At 46.0% G+C, this 19,818-nt stretch overlaps 1 protein-coding gene across 1 annotated transcript in view; it reads left to right on the forward strand.

Annotated features, from left to right (window-relative positions):
* Window positions 1-19,818, forward strand: part of LOC146205956 (hemocyte protein-glutamine gamma-glutamyltransferase-like) — a 32,199-nt gene that overhangs the window by 8,665 nt on the left and 3,716 nt on the right. Inside the window, exons 5-10 of the mRNA XM_084608245.1 lie at window positions 824-931; window positions 2,795-2,972; window positions 4,237-4,369; window positions 14,613-14,716; window positions 16,087-16,261; window positions 18,115-18,191. Of these exons, the coding sequence (XP_084464371.1) occupies window positions 824-931; window positions 2,795-2,972; window positions 4,237-4,369; window positions 14,613-14,716; window positions 16,087-16,261; window positions 18,115-18,191 (775 nt within the window). The remainder of the gene's footprint in view (window positions 1-823; window positions 932-2,794; window positions 2,973-4,236; window positions 4,370-14,612; window positions 14,717-16,086; window positions 16,262-18,114; window positions 18,192-19,818) is intronic.

The raw sequence follows: 19,818 nt of genomic DNA on the forward strand, positions 1-19,818 counted from the left end.
TCCGTCTAGGGATGCGGTTGTACTTGCGCGATCATGCCGCTGGCATGACCTTGGCAGCCGTCTTTTGAGAGAGCTAGCTCCTTCAACATGGCCTGCTGAACTGGAATAAATTCAATGCCGAGCAAGAATATCTAAAAGAGCTGCCATTGATCGCATGCCGTCCGGAGCTTTAAGAACGCGATTGGTCAGCATTCCGCTTGATTCGTTCAGAAGGGTAATAAAGCAAACTAAGCGGCGCTTGTTCATTTTCCCAGAAATACGTGAACGCACGAGTACACCAAAAAAACGTGCTTACTCTCAAGAACAATATCGATGCCTGCCAGCGCATGACGTTTGTCGCTTCGCTCTTTGCACAGCTGAAAACACATTTGGGCCACTTCTAGAATGGAAAGAACACGTGCCGTTGGTCATCTTCGATCCAATATCGCATCACACCACGCGAGAGCTTGACGGTACTGAGAAAAACACAGCGAGTTGTCCCCAAACAAGACCAAATCCTCCGCACCAGCAGCGGAATGTTTTGCCCACCCGGCCAAGCCACGTGGCGGCCGCCCCCTTCGCCCCTCCTCCGATACGTCATTCGTGACGTAGGCCAGGAGCGATCTATTGTGTACTGCACGTAGCATCCCGGTGGCCAAAATTACGCGCACGACGATTTCTTTGCACGAATGATCCTCTGACGCCACCAATAGTAGAATTTTTTCTTCTTTTTTTTTTTCTTTTCCACGCATGCCGTCGTTAAAACCTGGCGTAGAGAGCTTGAAGAAAAAAAAAAAAAAAACAGACTTTGCTCACCCTGGATCTTGCTCTTGTTCCGTTTCAGTTTGAGAAGTCGTCTCTTCCCACTGCCGAATTTCTTTTCAAAATTGCCGAACTCCCCGCATCGGAGAGGGGTAACCCCATAGCCGTGTCTCGGAAGCTGGCCTCCGGGGTGAGCGCCTTTCCTTTCACCTGGTTACAGTGTGAACGGCGACTTGATATTGCAGTTAACAGCACTTGGAAATCAAACGATACATACGGGCTGCATGCGAGGTTGCACCAACATGGCGCAACCTTGCGTGCAAGGGAGCGCGGTTATACTGGTTCCTTTACCTTGACTGTAACTTAGCCATTTGTACTGCATTCTTCATTTAGCATGCCTTGATTACCACAACTCTTGATTTGTGCTGGTTCGTTTGTTAATGTCAGCAAACATATAAAGACGCGCCGAGAGCAGTAGGTGAGGGTGCTTTCTGGGTGAAATATCGATGTGCACAAACCAGAATGCATGCGCAAAAACGTAAAATGTAAATTTGTTTTGCAAAGTAGACAGACTCTATGCTTAATAACTACCTCTTTGTTATTATTTGTTTTAATAAAGCTATTAATTCTTACTGTTATTTGCCTTCTAAAGAGAAAAATATGCCTCTAGCTTACTTCTATCATCTACACGAAATTTCGATGTGTGTGGATGTGTTCATGGATAGTGTATCACAAGAACGTCATGTAATCGTGGAGATTGGGGAATAAATGCCAGCTATTTTACAAAATTTGCGGCTTCGAGACTTCGAGACTTGCAGTGTTTGTGGTCTCAACTATAGTGATACGAAATGAATATGTTGTACCGATATAGTTAGTGTAATACTAACAGCAGACGAACAAAATCGATTAGCACATAATAATACGTTTAAAGGGATGAAGAGACGAGTTGAAAATTTCGCAAAAAATAATAATAATAAACGGCAGGGAAACCTAGTTGATCGAGTCGCGAGACCGATACTCGGTGCTCTAAGAAGACAAAAGGGACCACTAATGTGCAAACGAAGGCTAAACTACAGTTCGTGAAACGTGAGATGCCATGAGAGGGGTGTCCATTAGCTTATATAATGCATAGACTGCAGGTAATTTGAATATAAATTGGTTAATACGTGATATTGCCGTAAGTCCCGCGATCATTTGGGAGAGCTGCACGGTGTTTTCGCATTGCAGCGATTTCTCTGCACAATCCTTGAGTAGGTGTTTTTCTGCAGGCGCATCTTTAAAACGCAATATAAATATATATATATATATATATATATATATATATATATATATATATATAAGCCGATCAATTAAGGGGAAATGAGGGTGCTCGTTATAATACATGAAGGAGAGAAGCCAACAGTCGGCGAGGCCAAGGAAAGCGTAGGGAATGTTACGTTGTCTTTTTTTTTTTTTTTCCGAACCCACGACCTCCGAATGTCGCGTCCGGTGCTCTGCTACTTTGTGTTCAATTATCTTTCCCCTAAGCAAGATTACATTACTAATTTCTGTGATTATCCAAAGCAAATATTAAAAAAAAAAAAAAGACAACGTAACATCCCCTACGCTTTCCTTGGCCTCGCCGACTGTTGGCTTCTCTCCTTCATATATACATATATATATATATATATATATATATATATATATATATATATATATATATATATATATATATATATATATATATATATATATATATATATATATATATATATATATATATATATTTGCACTGGTCAAGGATGACTACTGCTTCTGCTTCTCCCCTATGTTCAAGACTTCACCCCCCCCCCCCCCCCCCCGTCTCCTCTACGCCGTTAGAAATTTAAACCCTTTCCGTTTTTTCAATTCCTGGGAAATTTCACTAACTGCCGGCGCACACTAAATCAGAAATTATTTCCTGTACGCGGAACATTTGGTTTCGCCTCATACAAGCGCTCTGCAGCATCTGCCTCAGTCATGTCATGGGTTCTGGCGCGACACGAAGATTAGAAAGCGTACTCTTGGAGCGCAGGTCAACTCTAAGGACAACAACGGAGTGGTCCAAGGGAAGTGGAGCCCACCCTACGACAACGGCGTTCATCCGTTCGCCTGGAGTTCAACCTCCGCCATCCTCAACCAATACATGGAAATGGGCGGAAACACGGTGAACTACGGCCAGTGCTTCGTGTTCGCTGCGGTCCTCAACACCCGTAAGGCGGTGCACTTGTCGCCACTCGCAAAATATTCTCTCCACGTGAGAGGATTTCTAAGGCCCTAACAGACGGTCTTCACCGAAAGCTTCTGTGAGATCAGGAGACTGCGGCTCGCTAATTGATAAGAAAAAGAACCATGTTCAATCGTTTTGCGCAGAGACCGCTTGACTTAGCCCAACACTTTTAGCCCCTTCTGCAAACTTTGCGTAATGTATTCGGTAGAGCGCATTGTGCCGAAATAGATATCTGAGATGTCGCTTAACACACTAGTACTGCAAGAACTTGTTTTCACCAGTTCAATGTACAATGCGAGGATTTTGCGCTAGAAGAGAAGGCTCATTGCTCTACTCCGCTGTGTTTACTACCGTTGCCACTGTTACAGTTGTTGGCGCATTTTATACCGTTCCTGCTGTTATTATTGTTTTTTTTTTGTTTCCTGAAATACTATTGCCGTTAACGCCTAAAATATTGTTTTAGACACTCTGCTTTCTGCTCCTTATTGCTTTCATGCTCTTGGTTTGAAATGAAGGACATCATCAATACTTATAAGATATAAATCGTTTGAATATGAATTAATATATTTCAAGAGTCTGGGAAGGTAACATCAGATTACGTTAGGCAGTGAGGTATTGAAACCACTAAGCGAATAGTGTAAATGTAGTGACCGTACATCCCGGCTGTGAGAATCGCTAGGATGAAAATAACCGGATGATCTGCATATCGCAGGTACTGCCTTGATCATGAATAACAGCTTACAAGTATTCCTCAAGAAAAAAAATATAATAGTGTTTGTTCCTATCCAGTAGGATAGCGACATTCACGAAATGAATCCAGAAAACGCATCTGACTAGCAAAAGCAAATTAGTAAAAGACTGGAAGAGAGGAGAGAGAGCCAGGAAACAAACACGACTGAATGATGTCCGAGATAAATAAATTAAGAACGGAAAATGAACATGACAAGGCATGTAATTCGACAGATGATGGTCTACTTGGGCAACAGCGCAATAGATTCTTAGAGAAGGTAAACATAGCAAGGGTTGGCCGCATCAGGAAGGCAGATGAGATTAGGATGTTTGGGGAGATATAGCGAGAGTAACTAATATCATTGGCAGGTACTGCAGTGGATGTAGATAGGCAGATGGTGGTGATGAGAGAGATGAATTTGGCCCCAAATTAGCATCAGATATATGGTTTCTTGGAAGATGGCCGTTTTTCCACTGTGGTCTCGATGCTGATGGTGTTTGCGTGACGCCGTTTCCAGTACTTCGCGCCATGGGGATACCCTCCCGGGTCGTGACTAACTTCCCGTCAGTGCACACGGATAACGGAGGACAGAACCTAGACATCAGGTTCCCGGGGAACGGTGGGAAACCACACTATGCTGGCAGCGTCTGGTGAGTTGAGCTTCCTGTCGTTTTCTCAGGCATCTGACGTAGCGTGAGTGCTCGGCTGCTTTTGCGACTACTTTCTATACGTGACGAAACTTGGCTGAAACGAGCGCAGACGAAGTAAACGTGAAAATCTCACGTGGCGCCAAATTCGTGCGCCGCTGAAACAAGCCAGCGACAGACAAGGCTTGAAGGCGCCCTGAATGTGGCGGGAGAGCTGACTGGCGCTATTTACGCCCTCTCGTCAAAAGAGTTGGCGCGTAACTTATTTTTGCGATAGCCTACATGTGGCGGCGAACAAAACTTTGCACAGAACACGGTTCAATAACACATCGCTGCGCGAGACGTGCCCGGGCATCGCTTGTTCTCAGCTGCGACATTGGGCAGCTGTAACCGAGCAATTCTGTCGGATAAAACTGCTCGTCGTGAAATACTGCGCCCGAAACAGTTTGCGTTTCCAACTTGGCTGCTCTCGATCTCGGTTCCAGCTGTGTTCAAGGGACAGCTAACATATTCTCTCCTCCTCTACCCTCGCCCTTCCCCCCTCCCCTTATTCGCGCTCTTATACAGCCTTACGGAAGGAAGGGCGAAGGAAGAAAAAAGGTGGGGGGTTTACTAAAGCCCACTCGTTCGTTCTCGTTCTTCAGCGACAAAAACGCGTTTTCCGCCCTTATTCGGCCCCGATCTTCGGCTGAAACATCGCTAGCACGTGACTGCTATGCGGTTTCTTGTACCTGCACTGCATAGCACTGCAGCACAAGGCGAGTAGCGAAGCCGCAATCGCGAAAAATAAAAAAAAAGAAGAAAAAGTTTTTTCATGACGCAGCAACGGGCATGCGATTGTCATCTCTTTCATGACTTGCAACATCGGCGGTGGCTTCACTGAGGGTAACACGCTTAGTCAGCGGCACTTTATCTTCATATCAGGACGCTGTCGAGGAATTAAGTGCTTCAGAAATTGCTTTGAAACATCTCGGCGACCGTTTTAGTAAAGTGCTACGTAAGCTCGTTGTTGAGGAGAGCTTTTGCAGACCTAACAGAGGCCAGGGAGCAAATTTCAGCCAGTTACAAAAGGCTCGTCAGAATCGACACGTCTCTCTCTTCCTAACAACTCTCTAGCCTAACTAACGCTCAATGGGAGCGAAGAAGCTAGAGTCACGATATTTTCCTTTTGTTGTTTGTCTCATTTGTGATGGTCTTGCCTCTTGTCTCTAGAAAATGCACCCCGTGATCATCTGCTACTTATTGAGCCCACGTCCAGACGACGTAGCTAGGCTGTTACACTCTGCTCCTTGTGTTGACATGCTGTGCTGAAGTCCGCGCGCTCGACCATGGACGCTTAGGCAAAGGGGGTGCTCTATGACGGCATCCACTGAGCGGTAAAGCTGCTGTATAAAGGAAGGAAAAGTTCATTTGCGACCCATTTGTAAGAACATCTCAATTCTAGGGATGAGTTACGTGGCTGATATATTTGTGCTTTAATCGTTAACGTTCCCATTTCAGGGCTACATTCACAGCCCCATAAATTGCAATGGGTTATTGATGGCAATTCTATTGTGTGCCAAAGCAGCGCACGCGTTATGAGGCATGGCGTAGTGAAGGACACAGATGGATTACAGTGGACAACCCAGTGTTCTTTAACATGCATACGCAGTATTAATATATACACTCGCATTTTTAAACATGAAATGCTGTTATAGATCCATATTCTGGCATTCTCAGTCGTGACCTGTCCAGAAACTGCGTATAAGTTTAAGCTTCGACTGGGGTCTAAATCAATGACAGCAATGACACCCAAGAAATAATAGGAACAATTAATATGAGATTTATGACGCGGTAGCGGCCTGTAGTCCTCTGGGATGCTTCTGCACTGAGAAATTCATTCTGCGAAGCCTGAAGAATAAATTATTCGGAGGAAATTAACTTTATCGGGATGCGAAACTCTGGAAAGTTTTCTTCCCGCGAAGCCCGCGTACGAGCTGAGAACGTTGAAGCCATAAACGTGCGTGCACCCGGACGCAAATTCAGCACTAAAAAATGGATCAAAGACAACGGGCAGTATATACTGCTCGCGCGCCATCTGCTGGGCAAGCGGCTTACATTACATAATAGGGGTTCCAGTGGACGCCTCATGCCGCGCCACTATACAGCAAAGAAAATATGAAACTCCAAAATGCACATTGTTATTCGCCTAATCATTACTTACGTAATAGTAACCTATACAATAACACACATACTCCTTAGCATTCAGTTCAGTTCAGTCGTTCAGTCGTGTCCGACTCTTCGTGACCCTATGGACCATGTCACGCCACGCATACGGATTAGCATACTGTGGTAAATTACAACTTTAGGCAAAAGGCCATACGACACATTCACAGGTGTGCTTTAATTAAGCCTGCTAGTTCCAAAGCCATACAAGCGTACCTTACGTACCCTAGTTGGTATCACGTCTTACTGCAGCACAGGGGTCATGGTCCGAATCCCGCCTAAAGGTCTTCAAGTTTTCTTCGGGGGAATTCAATTGCTTTATAACATTAAGTAATTTCAGACATGCGGCGACTTGTAATTCGCATTACATGTGATGTAATAACCACTTTCATTTCACTCGTGACGTCACATTTAATGAGTGCTGTCGGATGTTTTAAATTCCTGTGCGAGGTCATGTGTCTCACATGTCCCCTTCGTGGATCACTGCCTTGTCGTGGCGGAGGGGCTTGCGAAACTCGATGAAGTCGTGAGCTCTGCTGTGTAGGGCCACCCAAGATAGACAGGTCACGGCAGAGAGTTCTGACAAAATGTGATTCACTGGAGAAGGTAATGGCAACCCACTCCAGCATTTCCTGCCAAGAAAACCCTATGGCCAGTCACAATACCATTAACGATATGGCGCCGGAAGATGAGCCCCCCAGGTTGGAAGGCGTCCCACATGTTACTGGGGATGAACAAAGGGCGATTCCTAGTAGCTCCAGGACGAATGAAGCGGCTGGGCTAAAGCCAAAAGGACGCTCAGTTGTGGATGTGTCGGGAAGCGACCGGAAAGTCCGATGTTGCAAGGAGATGTATCACATAGCAACATGGAATGTAAGATCTATGACGCAAGGTAAACTGGATATCGTCAAGCGAGAAATGGACAGATTGAACATTGATATCTTGGGTATCAGCGAGCTCAAGTGGACCGGAATGGGAGAATTTAACTCCGGCGACCATTATGTCTTTTATTGTGGGCACGAATCCAAGAGAAGGAATGGGGTCGCTCTCATAGTAAACAGAAGAATGGGCAAAGCAGTGCTAGGGTACAACCCCAAAAACGACCGAATGATTTCACTTCGGATCCAAGGTCACCCTTTCAACATAACAGTTATCCAAGTCTATGCACCGACCACTACTGCTGAAGAAGCTGACGTTGAGAGATTTTATGCGGACCTACAATGCCTTTTAGACCGCACCCCATCATCAGACGTCGTTTTTCTCATAGGAGATTGGAATGCCAAGGTAGGGAGTGAAGAAATATCCGGAATTACAGGCAAGTTCGGTCTTGGTGAGCCAAATGAAGCTGGGCAGAGGCTAGTAGGGTTTTGTCAAGAAAACAACCTGAGCATAGCGAATACTCATTTTCAATGGCACAAGAGGCACCTGTACACATGGACTTCACCGGACGGTCTGTACAGAAATCAGATCGATTATATTATTTGCCGGCAGAGATGGAGAAGCGCTATACAAGCAGTAAAAACAAGGCTTGGGGCCGATTGTGGCACCGATCATCAGCTTCTTGTTGCCAAGATTAAGCTTCGATTGAGGAAAACGCAGAAAACTAGAAGGCCTTTCAGGTATAATCTGGATCAAGTTCCATTAGAATATGCTGTGGAAGTGAGGAATCGATTTCAAGAATTAGATCTAGAAGACAAAGAGCCCGAAGAGATGTGGTCTGATGTTCGTGATATACTACAAGAAGTTGCTACTAAGGTAGTTCCAAAGCAAAAGAAATGCAAGAAAGCAAACTGGTTATCTGAAGAGGCTTTGCAAATAGCTGAGGAAAGGAGGATGGCAAAAGTTATGGGGGAAAGAGAAAGATACAAGGTTCTCAATGCGGATTTTCAGAAAATAGCAAGGAGAGATAAGAATGCCTTCCTGAACATACAGTGCCAAGTAGTTGAGGACAACAGCCAATTAAGGAACACAAGAGCTCTGTATAAGACTATCAAAGATATCAAAGGAAGCTTCTGTGCTAAGATGGGCGTGATAAAGGACAAACGAGGCAAGGACCTCACTGAAGCCGCAGAGATAAAGAAGAGGTGGCAGGAATACACAGAAGAACTGTACAAGAAGGACTCGAATGTGCAAACCCAACATAAGACGGTTGTGATAACTGATCTTGAGCCGGGCATCCTGAAGAGTGAAGTTGAATGGGCCTTAACCAGCCTTGCTAAGAACAAAGCTAGCGGAATTGATAGCATTCCAGCTGAGTTGCTTCAAAACCTCAACCATGACGCTGTTAACATTCTGCATACATTATGTCAGAAGATTTGGACAACCCTGCAGTGGCCACAGGATTGGAGGAGGTCAGTTTACATCCCCATTCCAAAGAAAGGCAGTGCCAAGGATTGTTCCAACTACCGCACGATCGCGCTTATTTCGCATGCTAGCAAGGTGATGTTGAAAATCCTCCAAGGTAGGCTGCAGCAGTATGTGGATCGGGAGCTTCCGGACGTGCAAGCTGGGTTTCGCAAGGGCAGAGGAACTAGAGACCAAGTTGCCAACCTTCGCTGGATCATGGAAAAAGCAAGAGAGTTCCAGAAACCCATCTACTTCTGCTTTATTGATTATGCGAAAGCATTTGACTGCGTAGATCACAGCAGATTGTGGCAAGCTCTCCAAGAGAGGGGAGTTCCAATTCACCTCATCTGTCTCCCCAGGAACCTGTATGAAGGGCAAGAGGCCACAGTCAGAACTGGGCATGATCTTACTGATTGGTTTCCGATTGAGAAAGGAATGAGGCAAGGCTGCATACTGTCGCCCTGCCTATTTAACCTATATGCAGAGTGCATCATGAGGAAGGCCGGTCTGGACGAGTCTTCAGCTGGAGTGAAGATTGCTGGAAAACGTATCAACAACCTTAGATATGCGGATGATACCACTTTAATTGCAGAAAGTGAATCGGAACTCAAAAGACTTCTGATGCGCGTACAAGAAGAGAGTGGGAAGTTTGGGCTTAAACTGAACATTAAAAAGACAAAGATCATGGCTTCTTGCCCTATCAAGTCCTGGAGCATCAAGGGACAAGAAGTGGAAGCTGTGACAGATTTTCTCTTCTTGGGCTCCAAGATTACCTCGGAAGGAGACTGCAGCCATGAAATTAGGAGACGCCTGCTTCTGGGAAAGAGAGCAATGGTTAGCCTTGACCGCCTAGTAAAGAGCAGAGACATTAGTCTGCCAACCAAGATCCGTATAACTCGTGCTATGGTCTTTCCAGTTGTGATGTATGGATGCGAGAGTTGGACTGTGAAAAAGGCTGACCGCCGAAGAATTGACGCGTTTGAATTGTGGTGCTGGCGAAGACTCTTGAGAGTTCCTTGGATTGCCAGAAGATCAAATCAGTCAATATTGTCGACCATAAACCCTGACTGCTCATTGGAGGGTCAAATTCTAAAGTTAAAGCTCAGCTTCTTTGGTCATCTGATGAGAAGAGAGGAGTCGCTGGAGAAAGATTTGATGTTGGGAAAGGTTGAGGGTTGCCGGAGAAGGGGTAGGCAGCGAATGCGATGGTTAGATGGCATCCTCGAGGCACTGCAGATGAAGTTATGTGATGTTAGGAAGATAGTGAGAGACCGGAAAGCGTGGCGTGACATGGTCAATAGGGTCACGAAGAGTCGGACACGACTGAACGGCTCAACTGACTGCGAGGTCATGTGGTTGTGACGTTATGGACTTTTGACCGATCAGGATTTTGAGCTCGTGGCCAAATATACGCCATCACCGTGCTTTCTGCGACATGATATCTTAACGCTGTCTCGTTGGAAAGTTACATCACACATACAGGGTGTTTCACATAGCTTGAACCAGGGATTAAAAAAAAGCGCTTAGTGAAACCAACGGCGTATCATTTTACGTTATGTAGCGCTCCTCAGAGTATCTTTTACATTCCGCTCTATTAGTTAAATAATGAAGATAAATTTTAAACTATATATTTTTCATTTTGAGGACAAGCGGGCTTTATCAAGTTGTGGAGGAGATTGGGAAACATTTCCAGTTTTTTTCTACCAACGTGCCTATGACGCGGTCGTTTTTCCCGGCATTTGGTGAAAGCCCGCGAAATACGAAAAACAAATGTTACGTGACTGCGCCAGGGGCAGCAAACTTCCATAAAAGCCAATTGCCCCCATTTTAAGAAGCTAGCGCCAATGCCTTTCATAGCGGCTGGAGGAAAAACTATCGAAGCGTCGAAAAAAAAAAAAAAACTTTGCCTACCAGCGCGATTTGAGCATTTCCTGATGCCGGCATTTCAGTCAACTCGGTCCCCGTTGTATCTTGCCGCGCCGCATGCGTGAACAGGGAGTCATTCCTTGATAAACATCAGTTTCTTTGTGCGCTGAAGTAGACGAAACCGAAACTAGCCGGAGTTCCCTACCCCTGACCAAGGTAGATGGGCCGTACCCTGACTGCGCCCCCAACCACGCGCGTGGTGACCATGGCCAAGTGAGCGACCACCACTCATTTTGCGGGCTGCACCATGCCACAAATATAAAAATAGGCGGGTCTGCCTTGAATTGAGCGACTTGAGCACTTTTTCTTGCTTTTTTGTTTAATCAGTGTGATATAGCTTGATAAAATCGCCGTCCGAGATTAATGTAGTTGGCTCGCCTATCGCTTATCGCTGATTGTGGCTCGGGTTTTCTGTGCTCCGGTAGAATGCGCTGACGCAGTTTTGAAACTGTGTTGGTAGTGGCGTCCGTCGGGGCAGCTCATTTCGAAGCGGGGACCATGAACGCTTCGCTAATTCAAAACACGTTTGGCAGTGCTGCAATACGGAAGCCGAGGACCGCAGTCACGTGGTGTATTTTTTATTATTATTTTGCGGGCTCTCTCTAAATGCTAGAAAAAAAACACGTAGGAGGTAGGTTAATAGAAGAAACTGGGTCGGTACAACTTAATGAAGTTCACTTGGCCTTAAATTAAATAATAAAGGTTTCGCATAATTCATCTGAGTTAATTAGCTAATTGAGCGTAATATAAGAATACTTTGAGGAGCACTACATGTCGGCCAACCTTATGTCTTTGGTCTCAGCCAGCTATAAGCTTGGTTTTTTTTTTAACTCCTTTGTTCGAGTTACGTGAAACCCTGTATATTCTCATGAAGGGTAGGGAAAATGGCTGGTGTGTTGAGGGCGGAGATGGTCGGGTCCTCAGTCCGGGACTCCATTGGCTGAAGCCGCTGCCCGAACTCTCGTAACCAAGTCCTTTGGGTCGCGAGGTCATAACTGGACCCAATTCGGCTATGTTGGGTTTTCTTTGCGCAAATTTTTCCCAAGCGCTATATGTTGGGTTCGAACCAAAAGAGTACCGCAAACGAACAGCTCGTCGATAGCTCGACGATCGCACTTTTTTTGTCTTTATTCCAATGATTAGCGCAGAGTTCAAACAAGCATTAGCAGCATACATTATCCCACGCATTCTATAGGCCACGAGTATACATCCTTCTCTGACAGAGTTTGTCAACGAGCAATCTTGAGTGAGTCAATTGCCATGCTTTTCCTTTGTCCGATAGCACGCGCGCCGCCCCCAGTGCCATGCAGCCTATAGAAGCTACGCATATAGGTGTACTCATGATATTCTGAGGGCGCTCATAGTAACTGCTGAATGAGTTGAAACCTATTGAAGCCACCACTGAAATGGGTGTAAATCATTACCGTCATATAATTTGTCATCAGGCACCTTTTATTAGTGAAATGTCATCCCGGAATCCGCAAGCGTGTTCAAGAACTGAAATATTACGCGGGTTCAACGCCGGAGCGGAGCAGCGCGCGACATATTGACACGGCCGCACGCGTCGTTAAGGTGAAGAATGAAAGCGGCCAAAGCGCACAATATTGCACATTGCCTGGCTGAGACGGATCCAAATATTGCGGCCAGCAGCATTCGGAATGCACATATTCAAGACCTTCAAAACATTTTCCACTGAAAACTACTATTGTCGACGATGTAGATAGCAAATTACACATCTCACCTCCTGCACACAACCTCTGCTACGCAACGTAATGCAGCCTTCGCGGCCGGCATTGAACTGGCGACCCAGGACTCAGTAGCCGAAAATAATATCCCCTGAGACACATTAGCGGATTGTGACAGAGAATGCCAGGCTTTTACCCCTGATAGGACGTTTACAGAGGCACAACATTGAAAATATGAGGGAGGTAGATTGGAATGGAATGAACATGACATACCAATGAACGAGTCTCACACATTGTTCAAGCCATCATGACAACAGCAAAAAAAAAAAAATGAGGCCACCAAATGGCTCCGGGAGGTTGTTAATTTCTATGATGACAACCAAGACAGTCAGCTATGCTAAACCGTACCTCCAGCTTGCACATGCGCGCGCGAAGTCGCTCGCAGTGGCTTAGAACTCTGTCGATGATGCGCCGGGCAAATCTGAGCTCACATTCTTCATTTCACACCAAGATAGCCGTTGATCTCACCGCTTTGCCACTTCTATCCGAGACCTCTATCGATCCATGGCGCTTGCATTGCCCCAGAAAAGGCCTGAAATCATAATTTGTTACCCTTGAGAGCCTTCTTCCGGATGGTAAGCAATCAGGCGCGCACTGTCGACGACTTTCGGTGCCACAGTAATTTGCGTTAGCTGTGCCGACAAACAAACGATCGACTATATGCCCTTCCGAGCACCCACACACACGCGGGAAGCAAAGAGACCCTCCTAAGCACTAGTGTTCTCATCGCATCCGCTAGAAGCCATTTTTCCTGTCGTATTTCAACAACTTTTCACGGCGACTTTCCAGGGAGCTTTGGACGTCTTAGGAGAACAATTCCCTTCTGGAAGAGTAGTGTGATGTGTTTTTTTTTTTTTTTGAGGTTATGCGGATTAATCGGCCACATCATAAATATAAAGCTAACACCACCTGTTCTTACACAATTTTTACTACCGCCCGATCTGGCTAAAGATCCGAAACACAAATAAAAGCGCTGCTTCAAAAGATGCCGCAAAACACAATTAAATCGAAGATTATATGTGAGATTTGCTGTCCTGAACCACGGGCGAGGAGGAAAGAAGCGGTGCACCGAGGGAAGGGTTCCTTCTGCCTCTCACTGGCTGGCGCGGCAGCCAAGCAGCTGGTTGCAATTAATGCAGCACATTTGGTTTGAGAACGAACCAGCTGCATATGCACGTCTAGTGCCCCGAGATGATATTCGATAGCATAGCAGGCTGGGTGCTTTAACGTGAAACAAAGCGCGTGCCTACTTTATCCATCAATCGTAGGGATTTCGTATATTAAACAAGCGCTCACACTTTTTTCTCTTTTCCGTGCAGTTATGCTATATGAGTTTAGGGAAAGCGCTGGCTAAGTGTTTCACGGCATCTCCAATGGTCGTGCGGTCCCGAATGACGAACGTTCAAGCAAGAGCTTGATGCTCCCGTATTTATAAGGTCGTAAGCAAATTATCGGGGGTAGAAATATAAGCCCTATGCTAAAGTTATATGTTATGCTGTAGTTGATAATGTTGGTTTTTGGACGTAAAAACGAGATGTGGAAGCAAAATATCGACAGCACTTACTCATGCTTTGTCGAGCATAGTAAATGCACCTCTTTTCTCACTATTTAATGTATGCACTACAGGTTAAGAATAACAAACAGAGACGCGTTTCCTTACCTTAAATAAATTCTTAATGAATACTTAGTGAAAAATCATCGCTGGTTATGATACATAAAACATGGGCTCAATCATTTCCACGCTCGTGATCAGACGGGAAGCCATAGAACGTACTTAAACTCGGCATTGTATCTGATCGCGAGTGGTATAGACTGCCATTACTACCATTTATGCGCAGCTCTACCTAAAAACTGGAGACCAACAGGTCGGTTATTCACTGATTCCGGTTTTGAGAGTGTGTGAACACAGTGCCATGCAACTCTTGGTTATCATTTCAGGCAGCTGTATGTTTCCAATAAAGAATAATGACGTCAGCCCGCATGCCTGGCCCGAAGTTCACGTCTTTTCCCGTGCTTTCCCACAGGAACTACCACGTTTGGAATGAAGGCTGGATGCGGAGGCCAGATCTGCCTGGTGGCTACGATGGCTGGCAAGTGCTGGATGGCACGCCTCAAGGCCTGAGCATCCGTAAGCACTAGCTGCCTTACCGTGCCTTGAACAGCTGTTCAGAATCAAGGGGGCAGTCCATTGTGCTCCATGCAACTTAAAAAATACTAATGAGGCTGGAAGGGTGGAAGGGTGGAATTTAAAGTACCAGCTCAAGAAATATTGGGAAAAAAAGTTGTAACGCTACTAATTATCTACGACTAGCTGCCTCTCTAGAGGTGGCTTTTATGCTGTTCTTACTTTGCTTGCAGAAAAAAAGCTCGCTCTTCAGTAATGACTTCATTAGGATTTCATTCTGCACTCTAAAATAACGCAAAAGGGAATATATATATATATATATTCCCTCCCGGTGCTCACGTATGGTTCTGCATCCCATCAACACCGCCATTTAGACCAGCAAGTTTACTGTCAAATACCGCGGACCCTATATCTGTGCTCCACCAGACTTCTCCCGTCAATTACCAAGTTGAACCGCTAGCCGCTCCCACCTATCTTCGCCACCGTGGACTTGAGATCGTGGACGTCGACCGTGTGAAGCCTTATTACGATCCCGCTATTCTTTCGTCTCCTTGAGTCGCCTGGATGGCTTCTCTTTTATGCGCGGGCCAGATTGTAAAGAAGTTCCGATTATGCAGACAGATCGCTGAGAAAGAGGAAGCGCTTTCGCCGACTAGCTGTCTACGAGCCTACAAGTTAAGCCACCACCGTTCCGGTCCTGCTCGCTACCAGTGCCTGGATCCTCGCTTAACACTATATATATACAAATTTCGCTATTTATTTATACCACCTGAATAAGCGAATGCAGTTTTATCGTCATTATACGTTGGAAAATCCACGTAATTAGCTTACATTACGTATCGTATGCGCTTACCATCACTTTCGCAATAAACCTAAAACTTTATTGCATTTCTTCGTTGAGGTAGCCAGTAACTATGAAATGTCCCAAGTACGAAACTTTACTGCGACACTTTCATTGCTTAGGCATTACAAGGCCATAACCAAAGGCGCCGAACACGTACAGCCAACGCATCGCAAGTGCGCGGCGAGCGTGGTGTTGCTCTGCGCACGTGATCCACAGCGCATACGAGTACGGCCAGGTAGTTTTCAGCGTTCTGAAATTGCTCCAATCCTCGAAGCCACCGCCATGGATTTCCATCTGCGGTTTAATAGACGCGCTCTGCCAATTATCGTGTTTGGTGCATCGGTCGGTTTTCTGCCAACATGCCGCGCCAATTTTCTCGGACGTGGCAGGTGTTTTAGACTCGTGGCCGGACACCAAGGATTGAAAACTTGCGCCCAGTTACGGCACTATTCGACACCAATCGTATTCCATTGCCCGATGTGGTCGAATAGCTGGCGTATATCGTGGCACCGGTGTCCCGATGATGCAGAGTCCCGGCTCTTCGAGGTGGGCCCCTTTCCGGTGCGTGGCGTGCTCGAGGACAAGATCGACATGCCATACGACGGCAACGTCGCGCGCGCCGCAGTCAAGGCCGTCTATCGCTACTTCGCTGCGGACCCGAGCGATCCCTCTGGCTGGCGTCTCTTCAAAGTGCTGGAAAACCAGTAAGGCGCATGGTGGCTGTAGCCCCGTCCTCTCGTCGTGCAACCACCGGGCAGTTGTCGCAATGCTAATTCTGGTGACGGAATTTCTAAGTTGCATAGGTGTGAGGATTTAGAGAATAGATAAAGTCACCCACACATTCCTCTTCAGAGGGCGAAGACATCAATACAGCAGGCACTGATGTATATCCCGATCGGCGTAGTGCTCCCAGCCGTCACCACCAAGATCTTGGACAAGGCCAGCGCAGCAAAGCAACCTACGTCACGACTGCCTGACAACCCATGAAAGGTCAACATTTAAATGAAGCTGCTAGCGCGGATCTGAGTCGAGTGGCCACTTTACTCGCATCCATGATCGCAGTTTTATCGGTCAACCTTTCATACCCCATTCCACAGTCGTGACGTTCGCTGCTGGGAAAGAAGGTGATGCATCGGCCTTGTTTGCAGTGCCGGGCCCTGCATAGGCCCGTTGCACTTCCAACATAATCCAATTTTGTAGCGATGTTTCATGCTGGCTGGGTAAGAGACCGTAGATGGCGACAAATCTCGAAAACCCCCAAAAGAGAGCGCCGTTTGAGCGGCCTAAAACTATACATGGTGCCTCCATGCCAGCGCTTGAGGTGGACAACCTCGTGGCCGCGAAAGCCGAAGATTCAGCTTTTAGGAATTATACTGCTACGGCGCAAAATTAAGTATATGGAATAAAGTGGAGCTGTTGTAATTATACTAAACACAAAATGTGGACACGGAGCCACCCTATAGGCGCAGACAAGCGAGTGTATCACTGTGCTTGCCATCCAGTGCCCGCCATCCGGTGCCCGCTGCCGAAAAGCGTAGATACATGGGCGCTCCAGTTCTGCATTTAAAGCTTAGTACTCGCGAATGGCCGCAGTGAGAGGCCGCTACGTGGCCTCAATGTTACAAGTAGCTATAGTGTCATAACAGGGCGTTTCACTGCATGGGTACGGTAACTGTGTGTTAAATATACACGGATAATGCTGCTGCTATCGAACAACGGGAGATCATTGGCCAGCGCACGTTTGGAAAATTTTGGCTTCCTTTCCGTACTTCTCGATTTTGCATAGACAGCTTTCATTCTGAAATCTGCATGCTATACTTCTAAAACAAGAAAAACTATTATTTCTAGATTGATTTCACCGAAACTAATCCAGGAGTGTTGCTTTGCTGGGCTCATCGGTCCACTGTGACTTGTGTAGCAGTGCTAAGAGAATACGGAAGGGACGACGTCAGAGACAGAGGGAGTAGAGCAGACTCTTCCCCTCAGCGTCTGCCGTCGTCTCTTCCGTATTCTACTCGCATTGCTGCACAAGTTACAAGTTGATAGTAACTGTTTGAATATTATCAGGCCAGCTAGCGTTAGCACCATTCGCAGCTTAATAAAGGCAACTCTAAGTACATTATTTTTCAAAAAGAAAAGTGCATTTTCCTGGCCTCTGAGTCTTTCCCTCTGTGCTATGCATTTATATAGGGCTGTAAGTTGCGATTAAACGGGCTCGCTTTCTGCGCTGCTCGGCTGACCGCAGTATACCGTGCCCAACCACTTATTTTGGTGCGAAAGCTCTACGCTAATGCAGTCGTTCTACTCCGAGCAAGAAAAAATTGCCGTCGACGCTCTTGTGGCCCAGCCTAGTTACCGTAGCAACAGGGACGTCTAGGCTTAGTCTAAGCCTAACTTGATACGACATAATGTCTCACGCTGTTACCACGGAGAAGGACAATGACGTCAGCTGAATATGGTGGTGCTTGCGAGCGACGTTTTAGGGCGTTAAAGTTTGCGCCCATCCCTGCTTTGCATATCCTAGATGTGATAACTCGGTGTTCGCGCATGATTTCAGGTGCGGCAGGCTAGTCGCCACGGAGGCGATAGGGACGGGCATGATGCAGGACATCACTCACACCTACAAGGCACGACGTAAGTCGATTGCGACGGATGCCTGGCGATGTATACAAAGACGCAAAAACCCCGATCTTTTGAATCCCAATACGCTTACTGCCGCAACTTTCGGCACCTGAACGTTTATTCTTGAGCAAAAACTCTACCACTGCAGAACAGCGCATAGCGAGATAAGCTTACAGCGAGGTCCCGCACACATTAGGAACATTTCAAAGCTACGTTGCATGCCTTTATTTCATGAACTTCGTTGCTTTAATCATGTACCTAACGGTCGTTTTCGAACATTAAGAAAAGCCCACAACGACTTTAAAGCGCCACGAGAATGCGCAGTGCTGAAAGCAATACGCGATGTGACACGACGCACTTAGCTAGGACGTTCCATTCGTGTGACTGGTTTCTTTGCGAGTCATCTAAAGAGGTAGTGAGGGTGAATTATGTTGACCTGTGTCGGTATGCTACAGCATTCTAACGAGAAATCGAGCCTCACTGACGAAAAGTGAGTCTTTAGAGGCTAGAAAGTACAAAAAGAAAACAAAATGCAGCTGTCACCAAAACTGGGCAATTTTGCAAGTAAGCCACGTGCGTAGAATTTTTCGTCATAGTTCCCGGCGGCCACACCACGCAACTGCCATTCACTTTGAAACAGCGGTCGGTGCAGACGTCGTGAGTTTTAATGGAGGGGCGAAAAAAAAAAGCTGAATTTCAATTTTTTCAGCCATGAATAATTCTTTTGCCACCGGACAAGCGTCAACACAGCCAGACAACCCGATAATAAAATTTTACTTATATCAATGATTGGATAGAGTTGTCATCACCCTTTCTTTAATTTTGTGTGTTGATAGCAAGGAGTGCACGTACGTAATATTAATGCACGCATATTTTCTAATGCTTTTACCAAGCTAGTGGCATTCGACTCTTTTATGTTCGAATTATTTTTACGACGATAGATGTATGGCTACACTTCTGAAGTTTCGCGTCGGACTTAAACTCCTTAGGGTCCCGCCATGAATCTCCGAAGGAGAAAAGAACGACGGTTCTAATCTGGTAGCTAATGAACTACTAATAAGGCGTATGCAAATTTAAGAAAGTATGTAGAATGAAATAAGAAAAAAGAGAAACGCAAAGGTTAGACCAGCGTGGCAACCACCATGCCCGCTGAAGCGAGGCCGATGACGTCGGGCGAGTCACCAGCTATTCCTAAGCGGTTCGTCTACAGCAGCATGCATTATTGCAGCACACCACATACTTTCCATCTGCATTTCGTGACAAAGACAAAATTTAAGGACCATGGATTCTTACCGGTGAACACGCTGCATAGTCATTTCACCTTGCATCCGTGCAGCGAAGTGCCTTAAGGACACGTTATTAAGGCCCGATACTTCAGTTGTACACGCATCGCCAGTCGTGGCTAAATCGCAGCGTTACTCGCAAAAATTGCTCGGGACTTCAGCGACTAAAGTAGTGAAAGGCGAAAGCATTCTCTACACAACGTCTAGAAACGTCTAAGTTTAGATCAATAATTAGTCATTATTAGTCATATTTACTCTTTAATTATTTATTTAAAAATTAGTAACTGATCATCGATTGCCATATGGCCATGTAAGGCACGCATTGGCGCATACTGTGGTGGTGCTCTGTGATTGGT

Source organism: Amblyomma maculatum, chromosome 1, assembly GCF_055883805.1.
Source record: "Amblyomma maculatum isolate TAMU_Amacu chromosome 1, ASM5588380v1, whole genome shotgun sequence".
Lineage (NCBI taxonomy): Eukaryota > Metazoa > Arthropoda > Arachnida > Ixodida > Ixodidae > Amblyomma > Amblyomma maculatum.